The sequence below is a fragment of the Xenopus laevis genome, chromosome 9_10S (assembly GCF_017654675.1).
Source record: "Xenopus laevis strain J_2021 chromosome 9_10S, Xenopus_laevis_v10.1, whole genome shotgun sequence".
Lineage (NCBI taxonomy): Eukaryota > Metazoa > Chordata > Amphibia > Anura > Pipidae > Xenopus > Xenopus laevis.
The window spans coordinates 39,784,966-39,798,965 of NC_054388.1; the positions used below are offsets into that span (position 1 = coordinate 39,784,966).

Sequence of the window (14,000 nt, forward strand, 5' to 3'; positions counted from 1 at the left end):
TTTGTAGAACTGTGTTATCAGGCAAAAATGCAGAAGTTTCCACTGACAAGAACAGAGTGAGTTTAGTCCTCTTCAATACAATGGTATTTTGGGGGCATTTTGTCTGCATCTGAAAGGTGCTATTGTGTTCTATTTCTGTAAAAGCCTTTCATTGTTCTGCACCTGACTAACAGAGGTTTTTCTGGGGTTGATTCCACCTCCTGCATGTACTGTACAATTTTAGTGCTCTAATTGGAGAAAAATTGGCTTTTGGCTCCAGGGCGGAACTAGGGGTAGGCAGATTAGGCACGTGCTTAGGGCGCAAAGCTGGGGGGGCGCCAGGCACGTACCTGCTCTGTCGCCTACCCCATTGTCTGGTCCCGTCTCTCCCCGACTGGCGCTGATATTTTCTCCTCATTTGTGCTTCTGCGTATGTGCGCTCGAGCATAATTTCGAACACATGCGCACCTGAGAGCAATTTTGCGCATGTGATCGTAATTTGGCGCATACGCACCTGAGCATAATTTCGCGCATGCGCACTCCAGCACGCACTCAGACGGCGCTGTGACTTCCCAGGTTGACTAGGGTGCCTGGCCGGGTTGGCCCGGCTCTGTTTGGCTCAGAGCAAATCTACAAAAAATGCAGGCTGAGAGCAGCAGAGCTAACAGGCCATGTGCCCTTGCCCTTAAAGTTACTTAGGGTAGCTTTTTGCCACCCCAGTTACCTGTACTGTTCCATTACCCGACCCAGCATTTTAAGCCCTCCATCTCTGCTCCCGTCACATACAGCATCCCAACCCTTCCCTGATCTATCCATTCCCTGCCGTGTGACTTCACTGCCCAGACAAAAGAATATCACCCTCAACCACAATTCAGATTAAGCTGACCATAGACGTAAAGATCTGATCGTACTAATCATCGTACGATCGAACTTTCCCATCTCCCGACCTGTCACTAACCATTCCGATCAAATAAAGTAGTAAAAGAACAGATCAGCAATGTTCTGCCCCTGACAGCAATCGTACGAAAGTTATGTCCGACCAAAGCTAGTGACAGTCACCCTCTGAAATTCGCACGATCGGCAATACATGCAGAGATATTATCGGCAGCCGACAGAAGTCTTTTAACCTGTCCGATCGACCAATCTCCGGCGGATGAAAAATGTCGGGACTCTCCGCACTCTGTCCGAAAATCGTAGGAATCCTCAATTCGTACGATCACATCTTTGCGTCTATGGCCAGCTTTGTATTGATAAATACTTTTACACTCTATAAAAGTATCTAGGGAGTATTTCACTTTCAAGTCTAAGTCACAGGTAAAATCCATATACCACCATCTAGTGGTTTGAAAAGCATACTACATTACTTTATGAATAAAATAATGGATTCAGTGTACGTCACACATCAAATGCCAGGCAACAATATACCTTACTGTGAATACACACAAAGAGTGCTATTCCATAAATATGCTACATGATAAAATAACATGCCAGCTTTTGTTTAACTATAATACCCATGATCCAAAGCTAGTGCTGCCACCCTCCTGTATTTTTGACTGCAAATTGTCTATTTATCTTTCAGGAGGGGAGAATTCTGTAACTGCTCCAGCACAGACACAAAAAGCACCCAGTCGTGTATTGCACCAGGCAGTACGGAGATTTGCTCCGGTAGGGGTGACTGCCTCTGTGGTACCTGTCAGTGTCACTCAGAGTCCCCAAGCCAACAGTACCAGGGGGAGTTCTGCCAGTTCAATAACTTCCAGTGCCCACGATTTCTTGGATACATGTGCAATGGTAAGAAAGTTAGAAAATGAATACATTTCTTTTCATAAAAAGCTCCAAATACTTTATATTGGGGAGTCTTATGCAGTGATTCAAGTATGGTTGCAAAGAGTTTTTGAGCACTACCCCCAATCCCAATAATACATATAGTACTAGTACAGAAGATCTCATGAAGAAATCACAAATTTGGAGAAAAACTGCTGAATCTAGAAAAAGGGGCTTACGTATTAATGTAAGTGTTAAAATGTACCAATCAGAAAGTATTCATTTGTCTACCTTGGAGTATACTGATTGGGATTAACTGCTGATTGGTTGCTACCGGTATCTACCCTAGTGCTATTTAATCCGCTACATTGTAATATTAGATCTCGATTTCTTCCGGGTTACTATGATTTTTAATTTGTTACCTACAGACAGAGGGCGTTGTTACATGGGAGCCTGTGTGTGTGTTGCTGGATGGGAAGGAGACAGTTGTCAGTGTCCTACCAGCAATCAAACCTGCCTTGATAGGAGTGGGGTAAGTGAGTGGCATATGAGAGACTGGGTACTGTGTATGGCACATGGGTTGTTACAACAATGCTGCATATCAGAGGGGGGTAAAATGAAGTCCTAAAGATTTTATTAGACTACAGCTACCAGCACCAACAGCATTAGACTAGTGGTGGAATACTGGTATATGCAGGCCAATATACATACATGCTACCAACTAGTACTTCATAGAAACATACACATATACATCCAAAAATAAAGGTGCACTCATGGAACCTTTAAAAAAAATATTTAAAAATCCATAATTTTTATTTAATACATTTAAAAAAAGAGGGTTAACGTTTTGGTATGTTCCTAAGACTACTTTGGGTCTTAGGAACAGATTGCAATGTTGACCCTCTTTTTTTAAAAAGTATTAAATAAAAATGATGGATTTTGAATTTTGTTTAAAGGTTCCCCGAGTGCAGCTTTATTTTTGGATGTATATGTGTGATATTCTAAACAGATTCTGCATCCCTTCACAAAATATCCATGCTCAATCCCGGGCCAACCCAATATTACATCCCATGAACATAAAGCACAATGCAAAGGCAACTTTGTGTATTATGCCCCCCAGAGTACACAGTGTCAATTTAATACATATTACACACCAAATTCATGGTCTAAATGTTTCATGTATAATTCCAAGAAAACACAGTAGGATGAATTTAGTGCCAGATTAAAATATATTACCCTAGAACACATGTCAGGATAGATACAGTGCCAGATTTATATAAAATACTATAGCTTGGAAGGATACATATGGGGGCAGATTTAATAAGCTCGAGTGAATAATTCGAATAAAAAAATATTTGAATTTCAAAGTAATTTTTTGGGTACTTCGACCATCGAATTGGTCAAATTCGATCGAATTCGATCAAATCGAATGATTTGAACGATTCGAACGGTTCGAAGTAAAAATCGTTCGACTATTCGACCATTCGATAATCGAAGTACTGTCTCTTTAAAAAAAACTTCAACTTCATACTTCGCCACTTTAAACCTACCGAAGTGCAATGTTAGCCTAAGGGGACCTTCCAGAGCACTTTTCCAGAGCAGTTTTTTTTTGTTTGAATAAAAATCATTCATTCGATCGCTAAAAATCGTTAGAATCAGAGCATGATGTTGAACTATATAATGATAAAGCACTATATGTACTGTAACTCTCAGTCTCAGAACTTCTCCCTCACAATTCCCTCTCAGTCTCAGAACTTCTCCCTAACCCTTCCCCTGTTTATTCATGCTCTGTGTGAGTTCCTTATAATTCTGCACAAACTCCTAAGGGTAGCGAGTATGACTGCTGATTGTGTTTGTGCTGGAGGAACTGGAAAGCTGGAAATTAACCCCCCTAACTTTCATTAAAGGGGTGGTTCACCTTAAAGGTAACTTTAAGTATGTTATATGGGAAATTCTAACCAATTTTTCAATTGCTCCATCGCCAGGTGGGCACAGATTGGGATTAAAACTCTTGGTGATATAGTCACTGGGGGTGACTGTAAAACGTATGCCACAATCCCACAGGAACTCCACCCCCACCCAGATATGCTGTTTCGTTATCTGCAATTACGCCATGCTTTCAACGTGCAATTTCCAATAAAACCTGTAAATTTAAAGGTGACGACCCTTGAGACCTACTTACACAGGTTAGACCTAAAATAACCCCAATCCTGGTTGTATACGATATTATCTACCGCTGGTCCCTCTTCTCTTGAGAGAGTTAAGGGCAAATGGCAAGAAGCAGTGGCGGAACTACCGGGGGAGCAGGGAATGCGAGGGCCCACACCCCCCTCAGCGCCCCCCGGCAGTCCGTGCGCCACATACAAATGCGGCCAAATGCGGCCGTACGGAGGAGGGCGGGGCCTGGCTGCGCATCACGCACCAGGGCCCGTCCCCTCTAGGATCGCTACTGGCAAGAAGATATCCCTGACCTAAATGACAAAAAATGGAAGGATGCACTACAGCTTGTAACAGAGATATCTATATCTATGAGGGACAGGCTTATACAAATTAAATTTTTAAATAGAGTTTGCAGCTAGGGGGCTGCAGCTACACTCCTATGCTAAAATATGTTACCTACAGCTCCTGTATTATGCCAAAAAAAGCCATATTAATGCACTGGAAATCGCTCAACCCTCCTACATTACAATACTGGCAAAAACTGATAAATGACTCTCTCAAACCAGAAACTGACCTATCTTTCAAGAGGCTGCCCCGGAAAATTTGAAGCGATATGGGGTACCTGGCTAAATGTGCAATCTGGTTAACTGCCTATATACTAATATAATGGATATGACATTTTATACCTTACCTCCCCTCCCCCCTTCTCTCTCAACTTTCTCTTTTTTACTATACCTTTATTGCTCTTCTAATTGTATTATGTTTAAAACTTCAAATAAAAAAACAAAAAAAAACAAAAAAAAAACAAATGCTGTGTAAGGCTAGAAATGTACAGTTATTGCTACTATTGCTACTAATATTGCTATTTTTATTACTAATGTTTCTATTCAGGCCCTCTCTTATTCATATTCCAGTCTCCTATTCTAATACAATACATGGTTGTTAGAGTAATTTGGACCCTAGCAACCAGATTGCTGAAATTGCTGCTGGAAAATTGCTGAATAAAAAGCTAAATAACGCAAAAAACGCAAATAATAAAAAATGAAAACCAACTGCAAATTGTCTCAGAATATCACTATCACTGTTTACATCATACTACAAGTTAATTTATAGGTGACTCCACCTACCAAGACATATTCATTTCTGTCCCATGTCATTCTCCACCTCTATGATTTATAGACATTTCTATCAGTCTTTGTTTATATCCATCAATACAGCATGTGGAGGACCATAGGGTGCTTTTACAGATTCTACAGTAGAAGAGAGAATAAGGTGGTTACATAACAAACGAGGCACAGATCTGGCTTATTTTACTTACTTTTCTCTTGCTAGTACTTTCTAATAAGTGTATAATGCACATATGTTTGGGGTAGTAAAAAAAAAGAATCACCTTCTTTATTCTCAGGGTCTGTGCAGTAATCGTGGGAAGTGTGTATGTGGGCGCTGCCTGTGTGATACTGTGTCGCAGTATACAGATGCCACATGTGAATTCTCCTATTCACTGGTAAGTGAGTATTAATGCATTCTGAAATAATTATATAAGTGAATTTTGTTTTTGATGAACGCACTTTCACATATTGTGGTGCTGTTGGAGCTGGTATTTGTCTGTATAAACATCTGACCTTAAGTGTTCATTCTGATCTGTGCCGTTTTATTGGTAGCGCCAACTGGGCGTGTGCGAAGATCTACGGACATGTGTGCAGTGCCAGGCCTGGGGAACAGGAGAGAATAAGGGCAAAAAATGTGAAGCGTGTGAAATTATGATTAAAATGGTGGATGAGTTGAAGAAAGGTAAGTGTTTGGAGATAGAGCTGCCTTTGCAGTTTCAACTCATAAATTACACCCAGTAACTACATTTATTACATAGAGTATATTTCAGCTATACACAGAACCCTGATTGGTTGTTCTGAGCTAGAAAATCCATATATCACCAGGGTTAGGGAGATGCCTACATCATCAACCTCCCAGCTGCCAATCAAATCCAGTTTTAGTACAAGTGCGGTTGTTTGCCCTGAGACTTCAGCTTTAGTTAGGGGCCCCTAGGGGAAAAAAGTCAATAGAAAAAAAATCAATAGACACTTTTCCATTTATGCCTTACACATCCAAGCCAAATTTACCTGTTTTCAAGCGTTACCCCTGCATACCCCAACAGCCTTTTTTTGGGGGGCATCAGCTTTCCTGCTTTGTAATTGGTCTGTCTTTTGTAACTCCTTTCCTGGGATTTCTTATTTCCATAATTTCTCTCCTTTTCTTCTATTGTGGCAGTGGATGAAAGGACCGAGAACTGCACTTTCCGGGACGAAGAAGACGATTGCACCTACGAGTACACAGTAGACCCAAACGCAGTGCAAGGAAACTACACTGTGCTGGTCAAAAACAAAAAGGGTAAACCTGACCATTCTGCTCTGCCCCAGTTCTTTCATATACACTTCACAGTTCATCCAACAGTTATTTTATTTCGCTATCCTCCTGATAACCATTCGCTGTTACCCTGCCTGCTCTATTGGGCAACTTGTCAACTAGTTAATACCGAGTTACCTCTTACACTTCCATTATCTCTGATTTACCTCCATGTGCCGAGAACCTTGTCTCTACTCTTAAACTCCCCTCCCAACCATGACGTCTCTTTATTCAACAGAATGTCCTCCTGGAGCCTTCCTATGGCTTATTCCTCTTCTCATCTTTCTGATGCTTCTGCTTGGGCTCTTATTGCTCCTTTGCTGGAAATACTGTGCCTGTTGCAAGGTGAGTATGATATAGAGAAAAGTAGATGCATGATGCAGAACTGACAGAAAAGCTCCCTTCATAGTGGATATTGGTTGTGATGAGAGGACAGTAGTACAAAAGCAATGAATGGGAATGAGGAGATGAGGGCATCAAAGGATACACTCTAGAACAGTGATCCCCAACCAGTAGCTCGTGAGCAACATGTGGCTCTCCAACCCCTTGGATGTTGCTCCCAGTGGCCTCACACCAAGTGCTTATTTTTGAATTACTGATTTGGAGGCAAGTTTTTGTTACATAAAAACTGAATGTACAACCCAGTCTCATGTAGGTTGACAATCCACATAGGGGCTACCAAATGGCTAATCACAGCCCTTATTTGGCATCCCAAGAACATTTTTCATGCTAGCATTGCTCCCTAACTCCTTTTACAACTTAATGTTGCTCACGGGTTCAAAAGGTTGGGGATCCCAGCTCTAGAACAATTGGAGACATTATGGATCGTTTGTAGCAAATGTAACTTGTGCACTCAGTTTAATAGCATCACATTAAGAGAACATTGGCTTATAAAAATAACTTTATTTTTCAGGCTTGCTTAGCAATGCTTCCTTGCTGTGGACCAGGTAAGGGGCAAATTCAACAGGCAAATTCTTGCCTATTAATAAAATATTTAAGTCCCAAAAACTTTTACAATGTTTATAACAATGGCACTGCTCTTCCCCAGCAACTGTATGATGCAGACAAATATACTGTTTGACCTCTGATTCTGTTACAGGACGTTCAGTGGGATTTAAAGAAGACCACTACATGTTGAGGCAAAGCCTGATGTCATCTGATTACCTGAATACCCCACTGGTGCGCTCAGGGAACCTCAAGGGTGGGGACACAGTGAGATGGAAGATCAACAACAATGTGCAACGTCCACCCCCCTCCTCTGGAGATCTGAACCCCAAGGAGCTTGGTAGGTATAAGAAAGCTGTTGGAAAATTTAGAATTTGCTTAGCGTCACATTATTAAGCAGCTTACTTCCTCAAGGTTCAATAATCCCAGCAGTCTTCATGTGTACACATGGGTCTAAAAGTGGATACATATTCCTGTAACTTTTACCTGCCTTCTACTGTAGGCTGTGCTTGGACATAATATATTCTTGGTAGACATATCTAAGTCAGCACATCATTAATTTTAGTTAGGAAAAGAGTGTGACTTTGTGTTCCAGATACTGTACTTCAGGGTTAATGCAAAATAAAGCACACCTGAAATATTATTAAGAGGAAAAACTGTGTTGTTTTCTTTTTTTCGATGCAAGTCCCATATGGAGTCTCACTGCGTCTTGCCCGGCTATTCACTGAGAACCTGTCAAAGCCACAATCCCATGAATGTTCCCAGCTGCGTCAGGAGGTGGAGGATTCGGTATGTAGGAAAACAAAGGAATGTGTATTGCTAGGGGCTGTAGCTTTTGGTCTTCATCCATCTTTGGTCTACAGAAAAATTTGATTTATTTCTCCTTTTTTGACCATTTTCCAGTGTTTGCTCTGTGACTGTACTATATAAATCACTCCCAAAGCTTTGCAGACTATTTTTCATTGTATCCTATCTTCCCCAGCTAAATGAGGTATACAAGGTGATACCTGGGACCCACAAGTTGAAACAGACAACTTTCAGGTTAGCTCCTTCCATTTATAAAACTATCCTGTTGGTTTTGTTACTGAAATTAGCCAAATTGAAACTTTACTCTTTTTTCCATCCAGGCTTCAGTCCAATGCAGGAAAAAGGTATTGCCTATATTATTTCCTTTTATCTTTTCTAGGGCCTCTTAACACTCTCCCAACCTCTTTTTGCTATGACTTATTGTTCCTTTGCCTTCCTCCCCCAGACAGGATCACACTATTGCAGAGACCATTTTGATGGCTCCCAGGGAGGCTGAACCTGAGATTGTAAAGGTGACAGAGAAACATGTGACACAGGAGGCTTTCCAGAACATGAAGGTTTCCCCAGGATACTATACGGTGACATCAGACAGAGGTAAGGAACTGATGTTCTTTATTTTTTATTTCTCCCTCTATGTCACATGGCAATTGTCCATCTTGCCCATCTGACAAATCTTTCTCTTCCCAGATGCTCATGGACTTGTGGAGTTCCAGGAGGGAGTTGAACTGGTAGATGTGCGGGTTCCTCTCTTCATCAGGGAAGAGGATGATGATGAGAAGCAGCTGTTGGTGGAAGCTCTGGAAGTTCCCACAGGAATTGCCGGTTTGGGGAGGAAACTGGTCAATATTACTATTATCAAAGAGCAAGGTGAGAGAGTGGTGACCTCACAGGCTCACTGAATGGCATCATATTTGCACACCCATATCACAGGTACTGTACACTAAGTACACTTTGGCGAAAAGGGTATGGTTCGCACTTTGATAAATTACTGGATTTTCACTAGAGAATTTTTGCTAGTGAAAATTTGCGCGCAAAACAGTGCGAAAGTTCTCTAGTGCTGAGGCTTTTTCGCTAGCAAATTGTCATCTTTGCCTTTTAGTAAATTGGCGAATTCGCTGCAAATTTAGGAAATGTGCCCCTTAGACTAATGTCAGACCATTGGTTTCTCCACCAGTGTATTTTTGCCAGCAGATAAATGTCCCAAACCCGCTGTGCTGCCTGTCATCGAGTTTATGCCAACCACCCATCAGTGTTGGAAGAGGCGCTTTTTGGCATGAAGACGCTCAAAAGTGCTTTAATAAACCAAAATCCACTTGCCATTAAATGCATTGGCAAGTGCCACAGACACTTTTACATTTTTTTTTCCACCAACAAACACATGTTGACAGAGAAACCATCAAGTATGATATTAGCATAATTCTAAACTGTGCTATCAGTTATTCTAATGTCATGTCCCTCCTGTGTCTATTTGTCTTAGCCAAGAGCATAGTGACGTTTGTGAAACCTGCCTACACCTACAGCCGACATGAACAGGTTGCTCGTGTCCCAGTCTCTCGTGAGATCATCCAGAATGGAAAGACACAAGTCACATATCGTTCCCAGGACCTGACTGCTCGGGAGGGGAAGGTAAAGATGGCAATGGAAGATACACAAATACTTGTACACTTGTACACAAAACACAAAAAAAATTCCAGCGCTCAGTCTAACCCACACTGTGGCGTTGACCAGCTGCTATAAACGATAAAAAGGCAAAATTTGAACACAAAGAGAAAAATTGGCAGCGCATGGTTTGCCTTTAAAAATTATTTTTACAAAAAATTAGGTTTTAGTACCACACTTTGGCCAAAATATGTAAGCTCACATGTCATGTCAAGGCCCCTCATTGTATGCAAGTCCTATAAATCTGTGAGCATTCTAAGTTTGTAGTGCATTTAAAATCAAGTTCCCCAGACTGAGTAGTAAGACTATTGTGCACTAGCTCTAGTGAGAAAGCAGGGAGCTTTCAAGCCCCAGCCAACAAACATACACCTGTGAATATTTCCCTTCCTCCATCTACAGGCCCGATTTGTGGCAAGGCCACAAAGGCCTGGGCCTAGGCAGGCAATATTTTAGGGGTGGCATGTCGCCCAGCCACATCCTAAGGAGCACTTGGGACTCAACGTTCCCTAGTGCTCCGGAGCTTGACAGTGCTCACGTGCGCATTAAGGGAGTTGCATGCACTAATTGTTTAGCACTAGGACCATGCAGCGGCAGGGGAGGCGTGTACGCGCAAATGCCTGGCGCTGGGACAGTGGGGCCTTGGAGCACCATGCTATCAAATCCGGCCCTGACTATCTATTAGCATTCTAAGTTTGTAGTGCATTTAAAATCAAGACCCCTAGTAGACAAAGTGACTGCGTAATAAGACCATAATGCACTTCCCTTTAACTCAGGAGCTATAGTGAAAAAGCAAGGATCTCTTTGTTCTCATACAAATAAGGAATGGCCATGAAATAAACCAAATGTTTTGAAGCAGGAGGGCCCACCGGGAGTTTTCCTGGTATCCCTGTGGGCCAGTCCGACACTGTTCAGGACTTATCTGTTATCTACTGTATCTCATGTGCTTGAATGGCTGCCCCCATGGCTATACAACAACTTGTTTATATAGATTATAGTAGTGTTTCTGAAGCAAACACACCAGTTTTACCAGTGCAGAGCAAAAGTACAATATAGTGTCATCCCTTTGAAACACTTTCATTTATTGGTGTTTCTGATCCTTTAATCAGTTGATGTAATCCTAATAATTCTGGTTGGTAGAAGTTACAAGGCTGGAGTAAATGTTAATGTTATACCCTGCATTATTCTCGTGTTATTTGCTCAGTTCACTGTAGCCTGTTTCCCCTTAGGATTATACATTCTCTGAGGGGGAGCTCACCTTCCAGAAAGATGACACACAGTCAGAAATTCTAGTCCCGCTACTTGGTCGTTCAGAAGTTGACACTCTGCTGGGAAATAGACAAGTCAAACAGTTCCTTTTAGAACTCAGTAATCCTAAATATGGAGCCAAGATTGGCAAATACCCACAATGCACCATCACTATTGATGACACAGCAGGTAAGACAATGATCTGAGGGAATAGTGCTGGGAAAATTTTTGGGAGTGAATGAAATGACTAAATTTTTTCCTCCCCCACCAGATGTTATACAAAAAGCAATGGCAGTCCAGTCTGTTCAGTCACCCCGTGGGAAGACAGGTGCTCCGTTCAACCTGAACGCCCAGGCTCTCAGTGCCAGGAAAATTCGACTCAACTGGATGCCTCCTCCTGGAAAACCCACAGGGTACAAGGTAATTAATTCACTTAATAACGCACTCACATAATTCACATAGTAATGACAGTATTACGAATCTTGATCTTACTCTGTTATACATCAACTAAGAATAATTTGTCCATAGAAATCTGAATAAGTATACAAGAGGCTGTTGTTACCACTAACATCCCTGTATGGTTGACCAGACCATGCCTCTGGGCTGCTACTATTATGGCTTGGCTTTCAGGAATATGTAGGAGAGCAAATAGGCCCTACCATTGACTCCCCACTCCAACTATTTTGGAACCCACAAAGAGGGGTCAAGGATTAAAAACCTTTATTGTAAAAGGATTACAAAAACATTACGGCAAAGACATGTGATGCAAAGGTCTGACCAGACTTTCTGAAACAATTGCAGCATGAAACTGCAAACTGAACCAGTAACTATCCTCCCCCTCCCAGATCTCTTATTAGTTTCAAACCTTTCTTTGTATCTGATAAATAAGTGGCTGTGTGTCACGGCCGGCACCCAACACCAGAACAAGTGCTCGAATCCTGGGTCTGAGCTAAGCTTCACCAGTGGTGTGACCACCTTTGAGCTTCGGGAGGAGCCCTCAGCCTAATCGGGTGTCACCTGGTCTTACGAGAGGTTCAAGCAAGTGTTCTGGCAGGCAATGGGGCACGGCTGGTAGCTAGAGTCTTTGGGACCGAGGATCACGGTAACAGACAAGGATAAGGCAGAAGGATCGTCAGACAGGCTGGGTCGTGGCAGGCAGAAAGCAAGGGTCGTCAGGCAGGCAAAAAGGTCAAAACCGGGTATCAAGCAGGAAGGGTACAAGCAGAAGAGTAGTCGGATATCAGGCACTGGTCAGGATACAGAATTCGGGATGGTCAAGGTACAGGCTGGGTCAAACATGGATAATCAGATTCAAAACAGACAAAATAGCACAAGGCTTCAGAACAGAGCACCAGAAACAAGTTCTATCACGGGCAGTTTGCTGGGAGTGGAAGTGGCCTATTTATACCCTGTTTGGACGCCAAGGTTTTCGCGCCAAAATCGGCGCACACACGCGTCAGGATCGACGCGCGCGCGTCCGCGTCAATAAAGGAAACGAGACGCGGGCGCGCGCGTCCTAAGGAGGCAAGATGGTGGAACCACGAGGCGGGCGTCCCCGCGGCCGATTTACAGCACCCCCAATCCCAGGTAAAACAGATTTCCTTACATTACCCCCCTCTCTAGGGGGGGACACCGGACCCCCAGGCTTCCCAGGAAACTTTACATGGAACTGCTTCCTAAGACGATCAGCCTTGATGTCATCAACTGAGACCCAGGAGTTCTCCTCAGGACCGAATCCCTTCCACCTAGTGAGGTACTGGAGTTTGTTACGTACCATTCGGGAATCAAGGAACTCCTGGATCTCAAATTCAGGCTGACCGTCAACTTGCACTGGAGGGGGAACAGAAGTAAGGCGAGTATTAGCGGCAGGTTTAAGCAAAGAAACATGAAAAGAATCAGAAATCTTGAAATTAACAGGCAACTTAAGGCGAACAGACGAAGGGTTGATAACAGTAGTGATGGGGTAAGGACCAATGAAACGGGGACCCAGTTTAAGGGAAGGAACCTTTAACTTGATGTTTTTGGTAGAGAGCCACACCAAGTCTCCCACTTTATACTGGGGTGCTTCTCTACGACTTTTATCAGCAGCCCTTTTCTGAGCAGAAGTAGCAGTAGACAAAGAATCATGTACCTGGGACCAAATCATGGAAAATTGTTCGACAGAGGAATTAGCGGAAGGGACAGAAGAACCAGAATTAGAGAGGAAAAGGCTTTTGGGTGTAACCCATTAACAATAAAAAACGGAGACTCCCCAGTGGAGGAGTGGGTAGCGTTATTGTAGGCAAATTCTGCCCAGGGTAATAGTTCTGCCCAGGAAGATTGATTTTCGGACACAAAACATCTTAAAAATTGCTCTAAAGACTGGTTCACTCTTTCGGTTTGCCCATTGGTTTGTGGGTGATAGGCGGTTGAAAAAGAAAGATCGATCCCCACTAACGAGCAAAATGCGCGCCAGAACTTAGAGATAAATTGAACACCTCTGTCTGAAACAATATTACTGGGAAAACCATGCAACTTAAATATATGTTGAATAAAAAGTTCGGACAAAGTTTTGGCAGATGGGAGGTGAGGAAGAGCAATAAAATGACCCATCTTACTGAATCTATCCACCACCACCCAAATTACTGTCTTCCCCTGGGACACAGGCAACTCCACAATAAAATCCATAGAAAGATGGGTCCATGGTCTTTCAGGAATAGGGAGGGGAATCAGTAACCCTTGGGACAAATTTCTAGAAGTCTTGGAGCGTTGGCAGATAGGACAAGAATCCACAAAAGATTTAACATCTTGTTTACAGGTCGGCCACCAAGCACTTCGAGTAAGTAATGAAATAGTTTTACTTACACCAGGATGTCCTGCCATCTTGGAATCATGAACCTCTCTTAGAACCTGTTCTCTAAGGTCTTCAGGAACAAAAAATCTCCCAACAGGAGTGTTAGAGGGAGCGTCTGTCTGAACAGGGGATAACAAAGAAGAGAGGTCAGATTCCAAAGTAGCCACAATGACTTCACCCGGAATAATTGTACAACAGTCATCAGTTT

At 42.7% G+C, this 14,000-nt stretch overlaps 1 protein-coding gene across 3 annotated transcripts in view; it reads left to right on the plus strand.

Annotated features, from left to right (window-relative positions):
• The window catches only part of itgb4.S (integrin subunit beta 4 S homeolog), a 49,975-nt gene that overhangs the window by 20,843 nt on the left and 15,132 nt on the right, over nt 1-14,000 (plus strand). For all 3 annotated transcript variants that reach the window (XM_018238526.2, XM_041578333.1, XM_018238524.2), the window contains exons 13-28: nt 1,559-1,770; nt 2,172-2,275; nt 5,309-5,407; nt 5,565-5,694; nt 6,169-6,288; nt 6,542-6,648; nt 7,217-7,250; nt 7,403-7,588; nt 7,934-8,037; nt 8,231-8,289; nt 8,376-8,399; nt 8,501-8,649; nt 8,743-8,922; nt 9,533-9,681; nt 10,941-11,148; nt 11,231-11,379. In XM_018238526.2, the coding sequence (XP_018094015.1) occupies nt 1,559-1,770; nt 2,172-2,275; nt 5,309-5,407; nt 5,565-5,694; nt 6,169-6,288; nt 6,542-6,648; nt 7,217-7,250; nt 7,403-7,588; nt 7,934-8,037; nt 8,231-8,289; nt 8,376-8,399; nt 8,501-8,649; nt 8,743-8,922; nt 9,533-9,681; nt 10,941-11,148; nt 11,231-11,379 (2,014 nt within the window). The remainder of the gene's footprint in view (nt 1-1,558; nt 1,771-2,171; nt 2,276-5,308; nt 5,408-5,564; nt 5,695-6,168; nt 6,289-6,541; nt 6,649-7,216; nt 7,251-7,402; nt 7,589-7,933; nt 8,038-8,230; nt 8,290-8,375; nt 8,400-8,500; nt 8,650-8,742; nt 8,923-9,532; nt 9,682-10,940; nt 11,149-11,230; nt 11,380-14,000) is intronic.